General features: G+C 40.2%; 1 protein-coding gene across 6 annotated transcripts in view; it reads left to right on the top strand.

Moving 5' to 3' along the window:
* Positions 1 to 16,744, top strand: part of XPO7 (exportin 7) — a 99,453-nt gene that overhangs the window by 65,907 nt on the left and 16,802 nt on the right. For 3 of the 6 annotated variants that reach the window (XM_078347285.1, XM_078347284.1, XM_078347283.1), the window contains exons 5-15: positions 879 to 944; positions 3,979 to 4,083; positions 5,907 to 6,072; positions 6,972 to 7,045; positions 8,669 to 8,788; positions 10,009 to 10,155; positions 10,969 to 11,141; positions 12,958 to 13,151; positions 13,900 to 14,005; positions 15,475 to 15,610; positions 16,116 to 16,189. In XM_078347285.1, coding sequence (XP_078203411.1) covers positions 5,958 to 6,072; positions 6,972 to 7,045; positions 8,669 to 8,788; positions 10,009 to 10,155; positions 10,969 to 11,141; positions 12,958 to 13,151; positions 13,900 to 14,005; positions 15,475 to 15,610; positions 16,116 to 16,189 — 1,139 coding nt within the window. In that variant the 5' untranslated portion in view covers positions 879 to 944; positions 3,979 to 4,083; positions 5,907 to 5,957. Of the gene's footprint in view, positions 1 to 878; positions 972 to 3,978; positions 4,084 to 5,906; positions 6,073 to 6,971; positions 7,046 to 8,668; positions 8,789 to 10,008; positions 10,156 to 10,968; positions 11,142 to 12,957; positions 13,152 to 13,899; positions 14,006 to 15,474; positions 15,611 to 16,115; positions 16,190 to 16,744 lie in introns of all 6 variants that reach the window. The other 3 variants (XM_078347282.1, XM_078347280.1, XM_078347281.1) reach the window with 1 other exon arrangement.

Here is a 16,744-nt window from a genome sequence, read left to right as displayed (position 1 = left end):
CTTCAATCCTGCAAGCTCTGTTGACAGTGAGTGCCCTGTACAGGTGTACCTATTAACAAAAAATATTTTATACTGTATTTTTACTTTATCTTAGCTATGTTTGGATACTAGGACAGTCACTTGCTGTACAAGTTGGTGCCTAGGAACAATAGCCTATATCATATAGCGTAGGTGGTAGTAGACTGTACCATTAGGTTTATGTAAGTACATTCTATGATGTTAACACAACAATAAAATTCCCTAATAACACATTTCTTAGGATGTGTCACCATTATTAAGTGACTCATGACTGTATCTACTTTATACTTACACCAAGAGTTTATAAGAGGACCTGCTTTCCTATACCTCAGCCCTGGAAGCTAAACTTCAGTTTTTCCAATTTAATAGGTTAAAAAATTGGTATCACATTATTTGGGTTATGAGTGAGACTGGACAAATTTTCATATATGTATTTGTTGCTTCCATTTGTTTTTCTGTGAACTTCTGTTTATATTTTAAGCACATTTCCTTAGGTGTTTTGCCTTTTGCTTATTGTCGTATACCGTCTCTTTGTAAAGTGTGTTGCTTACTTGTCATTTAGCTTAGTAAATGTGTTCTGCAGTTCACGTTTTTTAAATGTATATGCTATAATGCTAATGGGAATTTTTTAAATGTAAAAGTTTTAAATTTTGATGAAGTCAGATTTGCGAGTCTTCCTTTGTGGTAACCGGTTTTATGTCTGGCAAAACAACAGTTTTAAACTATGATTCCTTGCTGCCTTGTCTAGGCAGTTTCATTAGGGACACAGTAACCCATCATTCAAAAGTATGAGTGCGTTCCAGATGCCAAAACCAAGCACACATGACAACTCTTTCTACCCTATGCTTTTTTTTACCCAGGATAGTGTTGAATACTGCATCATTGGCGTCACAATTTTATCTCAGCTAACCAATGAAATTAATCAAGTAAGTGCTACAGCCTTCCTCATTGAAGTAAGTGCCATGTTTTTTCTTAGTATTGGTGTTTTCTGCTGTGTGTGGGATGATCTTTTTTGGCAGTTGTGTGCTTTGCGGTAAGTGATTAATGCCCTTTTGAAACAAAATAGTTCCATTGGGTTTTCCTCTGTAAGTGCAACTCACCTCACTTTTTGTCCTGTTCCCCTTCTGACTCCAGGATATTTCCCCCTTGTACCTTAGCTTTTTTGGTTGGTATTAATTTTCATTATTGAGATAAAAGCAGTCAAAATCATAACGAAATACTGCCTTGAGCATGAAAGAGAATGACTTCAAAGAAGGGGCTGGGCGCTGTGGCTCAGCACTTTGGGAGGCGGAGGTGGGTGGGTCACGAGGTCAGGAGTTAGAAAGCAGCCTGACCAACATAGTGAAACCCTGTCTCTACTAAAAATACACAAAATTAGCTGGACATGGTGGCGGCCGCCTGTAATCGCAGCTACTCAGGAGGCTGAGGCAGGAGAATTGCTTGAACCCGGGAGGTAGAGGTTGCGGTGAGCCGAGATGTTGCCATACTCCAACCTGGGTGACAGAGTGAGACTCTGTCTCCAAAAAAGAAAAAAAGAACCATAAAGGTGGACTTTGCCCCTTCTGCTCCTCTATACCTTGAATTTTTTAAATAGTCATTGATGTGACAGAGGATTACAGAGGAAACACCAGTGGCTTTTTGCTCTGGCTATATTTTAGTCATTTACTTTTATGCAGCTAAAATTTTGTGATTATGAAATAGACCCGTATCAATATTAGTTATAACATCTTACCCTTAAGTTGGCAGCATATTAATTATATTGGCATTACTGTTGCTATTGCTCATAATTATGCAGGCATTTTTATTAATCTTCAGAAATCTTAACTGTGAGTTTATCCTATTTCAAATGTGTTAGCTTATAGCCTGTGAAAATCGGGAGTCCATGTTGTGTTCTCTAGCCATGTGCAATCCCCATTGTGATCTGTAATTGCCAAAATAATAACAGCTTACACTTTTGAGTGATTACTGTTAACCACCGTTCTAAGCACTTACAGTCAATAACTTTATTCTCAGAACAGTCATATGAGGTAGATACTGTGGTTGTCCCATTTTATGGATCAGGAAACTGAGGCACATAAATGTGAAATTATTTGCCTAAGGTTTCAAAAGCAACAGTGTGAATCGAACCCACATAGTTCTTATTCTAGGGCTTGTGTTCTTAACAATTAATGTACTATTTAACTACCCTTACCTTCACAGTAGAAGAGCAGATGCATTAACTGAGGATAGAGATTGTGGGCAGAATCTTTTCCCCTTTGAAGCTTGGCCCTACATAGTACATCAATTTTGATATATACATATATATAAAATATATATAAAACTTTTTAAATATTTTACTTTTCTTGAGAAAATGATGAAATTGTGTAGAGCATTGAGTGTGTAGTCATTCTCTGCATTTTGATCAGTATAACAGATTATATGATATATAATCAGCAATACCTTTATTATCAAGACACATGATAACACAATGACAGAAGCAAGAATTGGAGAATATTTTCAGCTTTTAAATCATTTGAATTTGTCATTGTTTTGTGGTTGTCAGATTCAAAAAAGAAAGCATATTTCTGTCACTATTCTTACCTAGAACCTAGAAATAATTTAAGGAAGACTTGATTGTCAGTAATCTTGCTGCTTTACACTTTAATGTGGCAAAAACAAAACGAGTCTCCTCTTGGATGAATTCATCAGCAAATAGGAGAGATTTAAGCTTTCAGTAAGTGGTTAGACTGAAAATACTCCTGACAACCTTGAAATTATTTTATCCCACATGTTGAGTACCTACTCTGTGTTAGAACTAGTTGCATACTAAAGAAGTAAAAGATTTAGCTCTTGCTGGGTGCAGTGGCTCACGCCTGTAATCCCAGCACTTTGTGAGGCTGAAGCAGGCGGATCACGAGGTCGGGAGTTCGAGACCAGCCTGACCAACATGGTAAAACCCTATCTCTACTAAAAATACAAAAATTAACCGGGCATGGTGGTGCATGCCTGTAATTCCAGCTACTCAGGAGGCTGAGGCAGGAGAATCACTTGAACCCAGGAGGCAAAGGTTACAGTGAGCCAAGATCATGCCATTGCACTCCAGCCTGGGCGACAGAGTGAGACGCCATCCCAAAGAAAAAAGATTTTGTTCTTAGCCACAAAAACATTTATAAGTTAGCTAAAAAGACAAGAACTGCAAAATAAGAGACCACCATTTAAATTGTTTTCACTTCTGGTGTATAGGCAATATGTTGAAATAGGTTAGAAAAGGAGGCAAATATTACAGTCTGTTGTCATTTGGAAATTCTGCAGTAACTTCAGCTTTGAGGGTTTTTTGAGTTTTGCTTACCAAAATCAAAGCCTGTTACTCTGTCTGTAGGTGTTTAAGAGACAGGATCTCACTCTGCTGCCCAGGCTGGAGTGCAGTGGTGCAATCGTATGTAGCTCACTGCAGTTGTGAATGCCTGGGCTCAAGGCCCTCCTGAGTAGCTGGGACTTACAGGCATGCACCACCACACCAATTTTTTTTTTAAGTTTTCAGAGGTAGGTGGGGAGTCTCACTGTGTCTGCTCCTGGGTTCAAATGATTCTCCTGTCTCAACCTCCCAAAGTTCTAGGATTATAGGGGTGAGTCACCATGCCTGGCCCATTAAGCCAGAGTACAACATGACAGTAATTAATAGTAATGTCTGCCAACAGTTTAGGTTTATCTCCCTGAATACAGAGGAAAATAAGAATTTGCCGCAGAGATACCCATCCTTTTGCTTTCCCTCTGTAAGCTAGAAAGAAAGGATATCCTGGCTCTCAGCGGCTTATATCCTCCATCCTTTCACTAGATACGGTTTCACAATCATGTAAATGTCAAAAATGTACTTTATGTTCATGTTGCTCTTATTGGAAATCCTAGCTTATTTGAAGGCTGCATGAAAAATTCTTTTTTTTGCAATTAATTCTTTGCATTGGTTTTTCTTTTTCTGCACAGGCAGACACCACTCATCCTTTAACCAAGCACAGAAAAATAGCCTCCTCTTTTCGTGATTCATCATTATTTGATATCTTCACACTTTCCTGCAACTTACTAAAACAGGTGAGCATGTATTTTGGGTCATGTTTCCCAGTTTCTTTTGAAAGAATGAGAATGGATGGGAACTTGTTAAATGTCAGCTTTTAACTGACACTATGAGAATTTACACATCATCTCTTACATAAGACTTAGAGAGGTGTTGAAAGAACTGGTCAGAGTGACCACTGAGGTTGGAGAAATGATGGCCACTTTTCTGTTTCAGATCAATTCCCCTAGGTAAAGAGCAGTGAGTGAGTACTTATCCCATACTCCTTATCTTAAAGGAATCTAGTTTGCCTAACTCAGAGTTTGAAGTTCTGTTGTTGTTATTTTTATAACCACATAAAATCTTTCTACATGGTGTGAAAGCATGTTAGTTTTACAGTGTTTGGATTCTTAGTGCTCTGAAAGCAGATTTAGACTACATTGTTAGCATACAGAAACCAGGCTGGTTCCCCTGCCCCCTGCTGAGTTAAAAGCAGCACATAAACAAGCAACATCTGTAAAGAAAAGTAGATTTTGAATTTTTAACATCCATTTAGATTTAATAACCTGGAGGGTAGACAGTATCACATAAGGAAATTACCTGTGTTAAAGTCGAAAGTTGGTGTTTCAGTTCATTTATTGATAGAGCTGAACTGAGAAAGAAGTGTTAAGCTGAGAGTTCCACACAGTTGCAACCCAGCTTGGATACTTTGTCCTACAGAAAACTAAATAGGGTTTGCCTCTGGCTTTTTGTTCATTTTTGTGGTTTTGTTCTCATTTTCTAACATTTCCCAGTTTTAGTTTTACAAGCCAGTTTGTATTCTTTCTGTTTTCCCTTTTATTCCAGTTAATGATATTCATCTTTTTCCTCAATTACGTAGTTTTACCTTAGAATTCCCCACTTAGGGAGGCCGAGACGGGTGGATCATGAGGTCAAGAGATCAAGACCATCCTGGTCAACATGGTGAAACCCCGTCTCTACTAAAGATACAAAAATTAGCTGGGCATGGTGGCGCGTGCCTGCAGTCCCAGCTACTCGGGAGGCTGAGGCAGGAGAATTGCTTGAACCCAGGAGGCGGAGGTTGCGGTGAGCCGAGATCACGCCATTGCACTCCAGCCTGGGTAATAATAGCGAAACTCCGTCTCAAAAAAAAGAGAATTCCCAAATAATCCTCGGGTTAAGCAAAGCTGCCTGGCAAAAGCTGTTGCGGGGAAAAGGTTTTGAGAAAACTAAGCATTGAATTCTTACCTATACTATCGGGAACAAATAATTAGCCAGCCAGTCTTGGAGGCCCAGCTGGTATAACCTTGCAATGGGACAGGCACAGTAGCTATGGACAGTACTCACCTGTAGTCTGTAGGTATATTGCAGATGAGTAAATAAAATTCAGTGATGATTTTAATTCTGGTTTGAAAGATTTTTGGTGATGGTGGTGGTGAAAAAGAGGAAAGAAAGTATGGCAGGGTATTAAGCATCCTCAGAGCTCCCTCCACAGTTTAATCCCATTCCTGTCTAGAAATAACTAGGATCTCACATGCCAGTAAAATGACCACAGGACCCATATTGCCTCAGAATTCTCTGTGGCCATTATGTCTACGTTATGTGAGGAATAAGTATTAAAAAGGGGCTTTCTTTAAATACCAACTTCATGTTTTTATAGTAAACATATTTTCATAGTATATAAGGAACCAGGTATTTTCATAGTGATATTAAGGTGATAGAAGTCTTTGAAGAGAAGGGGACATTTTACTGTGCTGAACTACAGCCCTCCTTTTCTGGCTTAATAGGCTTGTCGAGTCTGGGAGCAAGCTGGGAAGAGAGGAGTGATTTTTGGGGGCTCATTATGTGGTCATTTTTACAGGCTTCAGGAAAGAATCTAAACTTGAATGATGAAAGTCAGCACGGCTTGCTCATGCAACTGCTCAAGCTCACTCACAACTGCCTCAACTTTGACTTCATCGGCACTTCAACTGATGAATCCTCAGATGACCTGTGTACAGTGCAGATTCCCACCAGCTGGAGATCAGGTAACAGAACTTCCTCCATCTCAAAGGCTGTCACTCCCCTACAGAGTGTCTGTAGGATGATCTGTAGAACTCCTGTGTATTCTGAGGGAGAACTGAGAAAAAATTCTGACTTTTCTTTTTAAAGACAGAGTCTCACTCTGTCACTCAGGCTGGGGTGCAGTGGCACGATCACAGCTCACTGCAACCTCAACCTCCTTGGCTCAAGCAGTCTTCCCATCTCAGCCTCCTAAGTAGCTAGAACTGTAGGCATATGCCACCACACCCAGCTAATTTTATTTATTTATGTTTTGTAGAAGTAGGGGTGTCACTATGTTGCCCAAGCTCATCTTGAACTCCTGGGCTCAAGTGATCCTCCCACCTTGGCCTCCCAGTGCTAGGACTACAGGTGTGAGCCACCGTGACCGGCCAGTCACATCTGTTTTATAATATGGGGAAGGTTGTTGGAGTAATAGACCTCCCAGTGTCAAAGAACTTTTAAAATTGCTGATTAATAATAGATCCGTGTTTCACCTTCTTGGACTAACTGCCTAGAGACTTCTTTAATCTATTCGGGGTAATATCTATCTTTAAAAACAAAATCAAACAGAACAACTTGTTTTTATGTTTGTCTTTGTGTTCCAGAAGGATAAAATTTTAAATTATTTTTATGGACAGAGGTGTTTGGATTGCCTTAAATTCTCTGAGAATCGAAAGGAAGAATCTGTTTCTTAGAGAAGCTAATAGTACTTTCCAAAAACAGAAAAGAAAAAGGAAAACCAGAAAGCCCCTATTTGCTTATCACTTCCACATGAAATAAATATTCTGTAAGCTAAGTAGGCAGAAGGATGTGCTCCCTGATCTACAGTGCCGGAAGTATGCATACCTAATAAAGTGATGTCTTTTGTCTTTTTCTTCCCCAGCATTCTTAGATTCTTCAACTCTGCAGCTGTTTTTTGACCTGTATCATTCCATCCCTCCTTCATTTTCACCTCTGGTGAGTCAGGACCACTTTTCTTAATGCAAACCTATTTCTAGAAGATAGCAATGGTGAATGAGCCTTATGTTTATTTGTTTTATACAATTATAGAAGTAAAGCATAGAAATAGTAGGCTAGTTATCTAGTCTTTTGAGATTAAGCTTGTAGCCTAAAGGTTCTAGCCTTAAAGTCTTAATTATTTTTAAATTATTCCTGTCTAAAGGCCAGTTCCTGCAGATGGTCAAGCTCTTTTGGGTCTCATCTTTTATCTGACTTTATGCTATTTCTCAAATATCCACAGGCTAGCACATGGGGATTCACCTAGTTGAACTATTAAGACTGTCTAGTTGAACTATTAAGATTGTCCTGGCTCAGAAAACCCCTCAGGCGTACATTAGATTATGATAAATGGAATTTGTGATGGGAAGGCTAATTTGCATACTTACCCTGAATAACATTTGAAAGCTATTGGGAATGATATATTTCTCCTTTAAAGCCATAATTAACCTAAAACTTCAAAATTCATTCAGGTTCTAAAATACTATTAGTCTGGTATTTCAGATTGTTGGTGTAAAATACCGGTTGGTGTTATACACAAAATATATAAAGAAAACACAGTGGGGTAACGAGTGGTGGGCATAGTATTTGTGCAGTAGAGGACTTTTCTGGTCATTGTAGCACTTCTCCAAATTAATATAGACCTTCATTTTAGCCGAAACGTGATTCAGTGTTGTTGAGTATATTGTTAAGGTTACTTCAAGAAAAGGTAACACAGTCAAGAGGGATAATTAAGAAAGGACTACTTACAAAGGTGTGAGTACAATTAAGTGACACCAACATGGAGTGGCAGTGCATGCCCCTGGGGCTGGCAATAGAGGAGAGCCTCAAAGGGCAAGTGAAGGAAACCTGGAGAGAGCTGAAGCTGTGTTGTAGAGGAGGGCTGGACAAGAACTACAGCCATCAGTAGAGAAACTGCTGCATGGTCATAGCCAGCTGGATGGTTGGAAGAGGAGTACCTCGTTCTTTCTACCCTCTGAGCTTCTGCTGGTACTTTCCATTGGTTGAAGCAAACTAGAAGCCAGAGGGCAAGGGAGCTTGGCTGCTGTCCTCAACAGAGGTCAGCCTCCTAGGGAACAAGGCGGGGTGGAGAAGGGTCAAAAGTAGATCTAGAGGGGCAGACAGAGAGTATAAATATCTAACACAGCAAGAACGAGGAAATGTCTTCAAGGGTAAAGCTGCCTTTTTTTTTTTTTTTTTTAGGGCCCAGATATGATATGCTTATTTCTTTATATCATGTAATGAAATAAGCACAATATATTGCATGTCAAACTCAGATTAGCCAAGAAAAATAAATCTAAAACTTTAAAGTACAAATTGCTTGGTATTTTCATGGGCAAAATATATATCTTAGCAAGAACAAAGATGCCATTGGAGTGGTTAAAGGGAATTTGTACCTAAGAAAATTTCCAAATTCGGAATTTAATGAGCTGCTATGGTCTGCTTGGATCTGTGCCCTTTTCTTTTTCTAAAATAATGTTGTTTCAGATATTTTAAAGAAGAATATTGTAGCGGAGGAATGTTTCTGGTAAAAATATCTGTACAATCTTTAATCATTGTGTTTGGGTTTTCCCCTGCATTTAGGTATTATCCTGCTTGGTACAGATCGCCTCAGTCAGAAGATCCCTGTTTAACAACGCAGAGAGGGCCAAGTTTCTCTCTCATCTTGTAGATGGTGTTAAACGAATACTGGAAAATCCACAGGTAAGTTTTTCTGAGAATGTACATCCATATAGAATTAGTGTATGCCCAGCTGTTATGAGTCAGAAGGAAATCCATCCCGAGGCCCAGTAAACAATTCAGTCTGTTGTTCTTCAGGGAAGGTCGGTGTGAATCTCTATTCATAGGCCAGTTCTGAGAGTATTTGCCCAAAAGAGGAGCTCATATCCTCCAGCTTCAGAAATGTAGGCGTTACGGGAAAGAATCACTTTGTTATAAGGGAATAAGGAGGAAGCTACTCATTTTTCCCCCCAAGAAATTCATAATATTTGCTTTTTGATTTTGTTTACCTTTTTAAAAAAATGTTTATTGGTAACCTAAGTGTATAGGGCTGCTTTTAGGTGGGAAGGAAGATAATATCTTTCAAATGTTCATGTCATAACTCGATTCCCCTTTTTGTCTTGAAGTCCCAGTGATTCAGCATTTTATCACTTCTCTACACTAGAAGAAAATTAAAAAGCAGTTTATTTTTAAATATACTCAGTTTTGTCCCTCTTTTTAAAATTTATTCATTCATTCAACAAATTATATCGAGTACATACTCTGTGCCAGGGATACACTGGTGAACAAAATAAGGTCTATGCCTGCATATGCTAACAGAGGAAGACACATACCAGGAAACATACAATTAAATATACTGGTAGAATAAATTTCAAAAATCTATAGTATTTGTTATAACTCTATCATATAAACAACATGAATAAATTACAGTAAGTGATATAACTATAGGAAACATTTGTATAACTTTGCTAACTATAGGTTATTTGTGCTTAATGATCAGTTTGACAGATGTAGGATTAAAATTTCATTAGATTTCCTTTGATTGGTAGCAATCAATAAGCAAACAAGCTAGTCACGTCTTAGATTGTGCCCACTTCTGCCATAATGAGCTTTACAGCCTCCGTGTGATCCTTCTAGGCTTCTGTTTCAAACCTTGTCCATTGAGGCTAATAATCTCATCTCATCTCATGGGATAATTACTGAGAACATATCAGATGATAAATGTTACTGTCCCTTTTTAAAGTGTCTTTTAAAAATATTGTTTCTGAAGATTATACAGATGTCTCATTCTGAATCATGACCTGTAGCCCAGAAGTTAAAAAGTAGATTTTACCCCTTCCCCCATGCCATCCCAAGTATACATCATTCTTGAAGTATTGGTGAGTCATATTTTACATTTTCTTTTTCTCCTGTGCTATTGCCAGAGTTTGTCAGACCCAAACAATTACCATGAGTTTTGTAGACTACTGGCCCGATTGAAGAGTAACTATCAATTGGGAGAATTGGTAAAGGTGGAAAACTACCCTGAAGTCATCCGATTGATAGCCAACTTCACAGTGACCAGCCTACAGGTTTGTCTTTGATTGCTTGTGTCTTCCTTCCTAAATACTGGAATCTCTTCTCTTGCTCATTGGTTTTAACCATGTAAGAATATATGTATTTTTTTATTGGCAAAGGTAAAAAGTTTAGCCCTACAGAGTAGTTACTATTATGACCTGTGAATTTACATTTATACAAGTGTAAGGATTGTGGGGAGAGGAACATGTGGGAATTACTAGGATAATATTTATACTCACACCAGAGAGAATTCCCTCATAGTCACCCCAGAAAAGCCAAGGCAGGAACAGGGAGCCAGACAGAAGAGTAAAAAGAAAGTTAATTCTTTCTCTTTTTTAGTCGTATAATAAAGAACAATGGGTCTCAAATTTTATGGCTTGTATCACAGTCATCTGGGAGACTCATGAAAAAGTACAGGTTCTTGAGTCTTACCCCCGTAATTTCTTGTTATAAGGGAATAAGGAAGATGCTACTCATTTTTCCCCCAGGAAGCTGTGTTCATTAGGTCCATGGTAGAGCCCGGGTGTTTCTACTAACTTCTTCAGGTGCTTCTCATGCATACTAATGGTTGACAGCCATGTACATATGGCTTTCCTTGTGGTATAAGGCTTACATAGCCAGCATAGAGTACCTCTTCTCATTAGATGCTTAATCTCCGAAATGCTAATAAGCACATTAAACTAGTTGCCATACACAGAACAACCCCCACAAAAGTCTATCCTCTTTTTTAAAAAAAAGAAAAAAGTCTTTATCTTCTGTGTTGATGGTGTAAGACTACTGTATAGAGAAATGAAAAATATGCCTTCTGCTTTTCTACTTTTCTTTAGCACTGGGAATTTGCCCCAAATAGTGTGCACTATCTTCTGAGCCTGTGGCAGCGGCTGGCAGCCTCTGTGCCATATGTCAAAGCCACAGAGCCCCACATGCTGGAAACTTACACTCCTGAGGTCACCAAAGCCTACATCACATCCCGGTTGGAATCTGTGCACATCATACTGAGGTAAGGAAACTTCGCCTCATTCATTCCCCCACCAGTGGCCTGGTGTCACACTCCCTAGAGATCAAACAACCCACTGGCATAAAGGTATTCGATGGGTGTCTCATTGGAGCTCTTACTGTTAAGGGTTCTTTTTCCTTGTCAGCAGAGTAGCACGAGAGCATAAAGCCTGATAGGATAGTCTTGTCTCTTGAACATTCATATCCTATTCATATTCCCCCTTTCACTGTCCATAGCAATAGCTTCGAATACAGAGTATATTCATATAATATTTGTCCTTGCCACTGTTTTTCTTTAAAAGTGAGAAACATTTATAAGATATAGATAATAAGAATTATAATGTGTAACTTATAGGTGCTTAATGTGAACTGCTAAAGAAATAAGTGGATAAAGATTATACAATCTAGTTATCAACTCTAATTTCAGAGCTAGAGGACATAAGAATTCTAAGTCATTGATCACTGATTGCATTACATTTTCATGTGGTTTCTATCTACATTGACTTCACTGAACCAGAAACCCATAGCTAAAGAAACGTCAAGCTCCTTCAGAAATGACCTATATTACATGAGGTTATCCCTGTTTAGGTAGCTTTCTTGTGTATTTTTTTCATTGGCTGTTTTTCAAGAGAATTTACTTGGAGTCTGAGGGTCTGGGGCCTTTTCAAGTTGGGTTCTTAATTTGCTTAGCTCCAAGTGCATTGAATAGTCATGAGTTATAGTCTTAACTGTTTATGACTTGAATCAGTTCAAAATCTGAGTATTCATGAGTTCACCAGCAAGCCTTGTTCTTTCACCTCCATAGCTTCACCTCTTGAGGGTTCAGCTGGCTTCAGTGAGGCATCATTGGGGAGTGGTTATGTGTTTGTAGGCTCTGGGGCTGGGTAGCCAGTTAGTAGCTGTGTACTCTTGGGCAAATTTCTCCATTTCTGTGTTTGTAAAATTAAAATAATAGCCTACCTCATAAGGTTCTTACGAGGATTAAATTAATATGACCTGGTACAGTGTGTAGCACATGGTAAGCACTCAGCTAGTTGTGGTGCTGCTGTTGACATTATACTACAGTGTAACAGCAGAAAAGCTTCTCATTGGACAAGATGTTACCTAGGAGCCGGCAGATAAGGCAAGACCTAGTACAGGTCCACAGTGCCTTGTCTGCAATTCCAAAGTCCAAGACGTGACAAAAGAAATGTCCTCGTCAGTTTGGCATCAGAATTAACTTGTTTACAGAACTGGACAGGAGTCGGTATGAGACTATATATATAGATTTTTAAAAATCCTACATAGTAAGACCATTTATAATATTCATACATTTTGCTACAGGCGCATTGAATTTGATGTGCCACAAAGCCTGCCAAGGGTTTTACGTGATACAGTAGAAGCATCATACTGCCTTCCACCAATCTGAACATTTCTGAATTCCAAGACACATCTAGCCACAATGGCCTCCCACACAGGACTGTGTACTTGTCCCACAGTTTACTGTAGTCAAGAGCAAGTGAAAAACTCTAAGAGTCGAGATCAGAGAGGTGAGAAGGGCAAGACTTTGAGGTTGAAGGCAGAAAAACATTAAGAGATGAGAATTCAGATTGTAAGATTTGACACCAACAAGCAGCATATACCTAAGGGAGACTGACGCTAGGGCGAAGACATCTGCCTTCTGACTTATTAAATACTCTTCCTTGGGAAAAAGTAATGTTGGGATGTAGGCCTCTACAGTTGGAAATGGTGGCTAAAATGAAGAAGTCAGAGAGCTGATATATTGGGGAAATCAGTAAGCATATTTTAAGAGTGCTGCCTTCCTTCTTCCTTGGGAGTAGAGATGGCCTGGAAGATCCCCTGGAGGATACGGGACTGGTCCAGCAGCAGTTGGACCAACTGTCCACCATTGGGCGTTGTGAGTACGAAAAGACGTGTGCACTCCTCGTGCAGTTGTTTGACCAGTCGGCCCAGTCCTACCAGGAGCTGCTACAGAGCGCCAGCGCAAGCCCAATGGACATTGCAGTGCAGGAGGGTGAGTGTGCAGCCTATTGGGAACTCTAGACCTGTGAGGAGTTCGCCCATTGCCACCTCTTGCCTACCTCCCCACAAAAGGATTCTTTCATCATCAGTTACCTCCATATCCACAAGAATCTTTATGAATGAATGAATAAACCCCTCAAGGGACTAGGGAAGAAGAACTGAAATCACATCTGCAATGAGACTTTGTTTTAAGAGATGTGGTCTTGCTATGTTGCCCACGCAGGCCTTGCACTTCTAGGCTCAAGTGTGATCCTCCTGCCTCAGCCTCCCGAAGTAGCTGGGACTACAGGCATGTGCCACTACACCTGGCTTCTGTCTACTTTTTAATCCCCCACGGCACAGCTGGGACCCAGCCTAGAGTTTTATGACTGCTAAATAAAGGCCCAGGGGAAACAGGGAGATAAGTTCAGATAGTAACCTGGACTTCCTGTTTTCACAGGGCCTGGCTGGTGTTTTTAACATGGCACTGTGCCCAGCATGGGGTGTTTTTAACTCTAAGGAAGTACTACACTCTAAAAAATAATGGCCTTGTCTGATGAAGGAACGTTGATTAACTAACGAATTTCCCCCTTAGTATTGCCCTTACCAAAGCAGAAAAGTAACCATTCTGTATAAGAAAAGTAAAGTTTTATGGTTTCACCATAGTGTTCTTAAGATTAGAGTTCTTAAGTTTAGAGTGAGGAGTGTCTTCACAAAACTGTCACTGGAGGTGACACTAATGGGTCTGTCTCCTGCTGCAGGAAGGCTGACATGGCTGGTTTACATTATTGGAGCAGTGATCGGTGGCCGGGTTTCTTTTGCCAGCACTGATGAGCAAGATGCCATGGATGGTGAGCTTGTCTGTCGGTAAGTGCTCCCCACAGAAGCTCTCCACGCCGCCTCACTGGCACTTCTCTACTCCCCAATAGGGTCCTCTCCACCTACAGAACGTAATCTTAAGATGCTAACTGCCTGAGACACAGCTTTTCGAGCCTTTTATAAGTGCTGCAAGAACTCTGCCTATGATCTTTACTTTAAAAAAAAAAGCAGCAATAATTCAGCAAGGAAATAATTGGATATAGAATTAGGAAAACTAAAGGAGAGATTCTCTGTTAGATCTGTTTAAGGACAGTATATCAGAGTTAGTAAAACATGCACTGCTTTTGCAATCCCAAAATAAGTCTAAAAGGAAACTGTGGTTTTTTAAAGTTCACCAAAGATGGAGTTAATAGAGTTCCTACAGCCTTCCAAATCTCTTGGCCATACACTTGTCCACCTACAGGATTTCAACTTATTTTGCATCTGTACAATTCTCATTTTATCAAAACCTTTCTTTTTTATTTTGGAGATGGAGTCTTGCTCTGTCGCCTAGGCCAGAGTGCAGTGGCACTATCCTGTCTCACCGCAACCTCTGCCTCCCGGGTTCAAGCGATTCTCCTGCCTCAGCCTCACAAGTAACTAGAATTATAGGTACACGCCTCCACACCTGGCAAAATTTTGTGTTTTTAGTAGAGACGGTGTTTCGCCATGTTGGCTAGGCTGGTCTCGACCTCCTGACTTCAGGTGATCCACCTGCCTCAGCCTTCCAAAGTGCTGGGATTACAAGCATGAGCCACCATGCCCAGCCTTCAATATATGTATCTTCTGAAAATCCTCATTTGTCTCTTTGTACCCTCATTTTGTTTATCAGATGCCCATTTACCCAGAGGCGCCTTAATCCTGACAAGTCTCTATAGCATTTTCCCACTGGTGTTTTTTGAAGAGTTGAGCAAAGCTTTAATAAGAACGAAATCTAATGGTTTTCTGATTCTGCAGCCTAGTTCAGTGCTCTGTGTCATACTATAAATTTAGTTTAAACAATGTCTTGCAGAGTGGTTCTCAGCTTGAGTGTAGCAACACAGTGATTGAGTCTCATTCACTCATGGTATGTCACAAATAGTTAGCCATTCCCACATTCAGATGTTAAATGACTCACTTATTATGACATCCGTATTCTCATTCACTCGCCTGCATTCCAGTATCCTTTCTTTTGGGGAGAGGGTACAGAGAAAAGGGATGAAGCCACAGGCAGCATTTCTGCTATTAATCCCTGGAAGTGTTACCTACCTGTGAATATCATCCTTCATGTGTCTCCATTCCTTTCGTGGCTCTGTGATGAAGAAGAGATCGAAAACTCCCGGTCTAGTCCTGCCTCCCTCATTTATATGGATGAACTTGGCTGCAGGAAATTGCTCTACCCAAGTACAGGCATACACAACCATGTCACGATAGCTTGTGTTGTCTAGAGTAACCAGGATGTCCTGCTGTTGAGAGAATCGTTGCTCCTCTTCCTCCAGGGTGCTCCAGCTGATGAACCTAACAGATTCTCGTCTGGCCCAGGCGGGTAATGAGAAGCTAGAGTTGGCCATGCTGAGCTTTTTTGAACAGTTTCGTAAGATCTACATTGGGGACCAAGTGCAGAAATCTTCTAAGGTAATGGCCTCTCAGTTGGCTCCCCTTAGTTCTCACTTCTTACTTGTGGGATTGCTGATGGAGGGAAACAGTTGCTAATAATTCACATAACCTCCAGATTTCAGGTAATAGGACAGTTCAAATGTTTTCTCTTAGTCTTTAAATTCTGGGATATTCGTCAAAGAATTGGGCACATTTCTCAAGTACTCCATATGCTTAACAAATGGCCAGTCCAAGCATCTGTTGTTCTCCCACAAATGGGCAATTCTTAGTCTCCATACATGAATTAATATTCAGAACAGCAGAAGATTTTGGCTTTTTGTAATTTCAGGATTTGAAAGGGACCAGTAAGATTGCTCAGAATCTGTCCAATAATATTTAAAACTAGCTATCCCTTCAGTAAATTCCTCTCTGGGATTCTTGTCCATTTTCTTCCACATCTTACCCCCAAGTACGGACAAAAATAGTACCGGGGTGTGATTCTTCTAATTCATGTGTTCTGGTTACTTTCTCTTCTTAACACCAGCTCTACCGCCGACTCTCAGAAGTTCTGGGCTTGAATGATGAGACCATGGTCCTAAGTGTCTTCATAGGAAAAATGTAAGTGTTTCAGCTTGCCACCAGCAAGAGTCCTTTGCAATCCTGTTGGAACTGTAAAATGTGATCTTGGCATTGTGCTGCCAGTGCCTGGTATTCCAGCATTGATCGTTTGCGTCAGAAAATTGTGCATTTGAGTGTGTGACAAGCTGTGCTTAGAGATATGGCCCGGCCCCAGAGCATTCCAGGCTTGTACAGGCAAGGATTTAATTTTGTTCTTGCAGAATCTCCTCTTTAGCCTCTGGAATCACAGGTGAAACTCTGTCATGTCATTAGCAAAACAGACCTCCGCCCCAGTAATTCCTGCTCAGCCTCTCACCCAATTGCTGTGCTCCAGGGATGCCCAGAATAGGCATTCACTTTCTGTTACTGATTTCCTCTAGTTATCCCCTCAAAGGGGAAAGCTCCACTTTAAAATGGGCTTATTCCTCCCAGGAAACATCACACCCTTTAAGAGTCTTGAGTTTCCAAAATCTATTGCTGCTGTTTGAACTGTCTTCAGAGTTGGAGCTCCTGATTGGCCCTTTTTTGGTTTTTTGCGTTATACCCCTTTGGTTA

This window comes from Callithrix jacchus, chromosome 13 (genome assembly GCF_049354715.1).
Source record: "Callithrix jacchus isolate 240 chromosome 13, calJac240_pri, whole genome shotgun sequence".
Lineage (NCBI taxonomy): Eukaryota > Metazoa > Chordata > Mammalia > Primates > Cebidae > Callithrix > Callithrix jacchus.
This window is presented reverse-complemented; position numbering and strand designations above follow the sequence as displayed.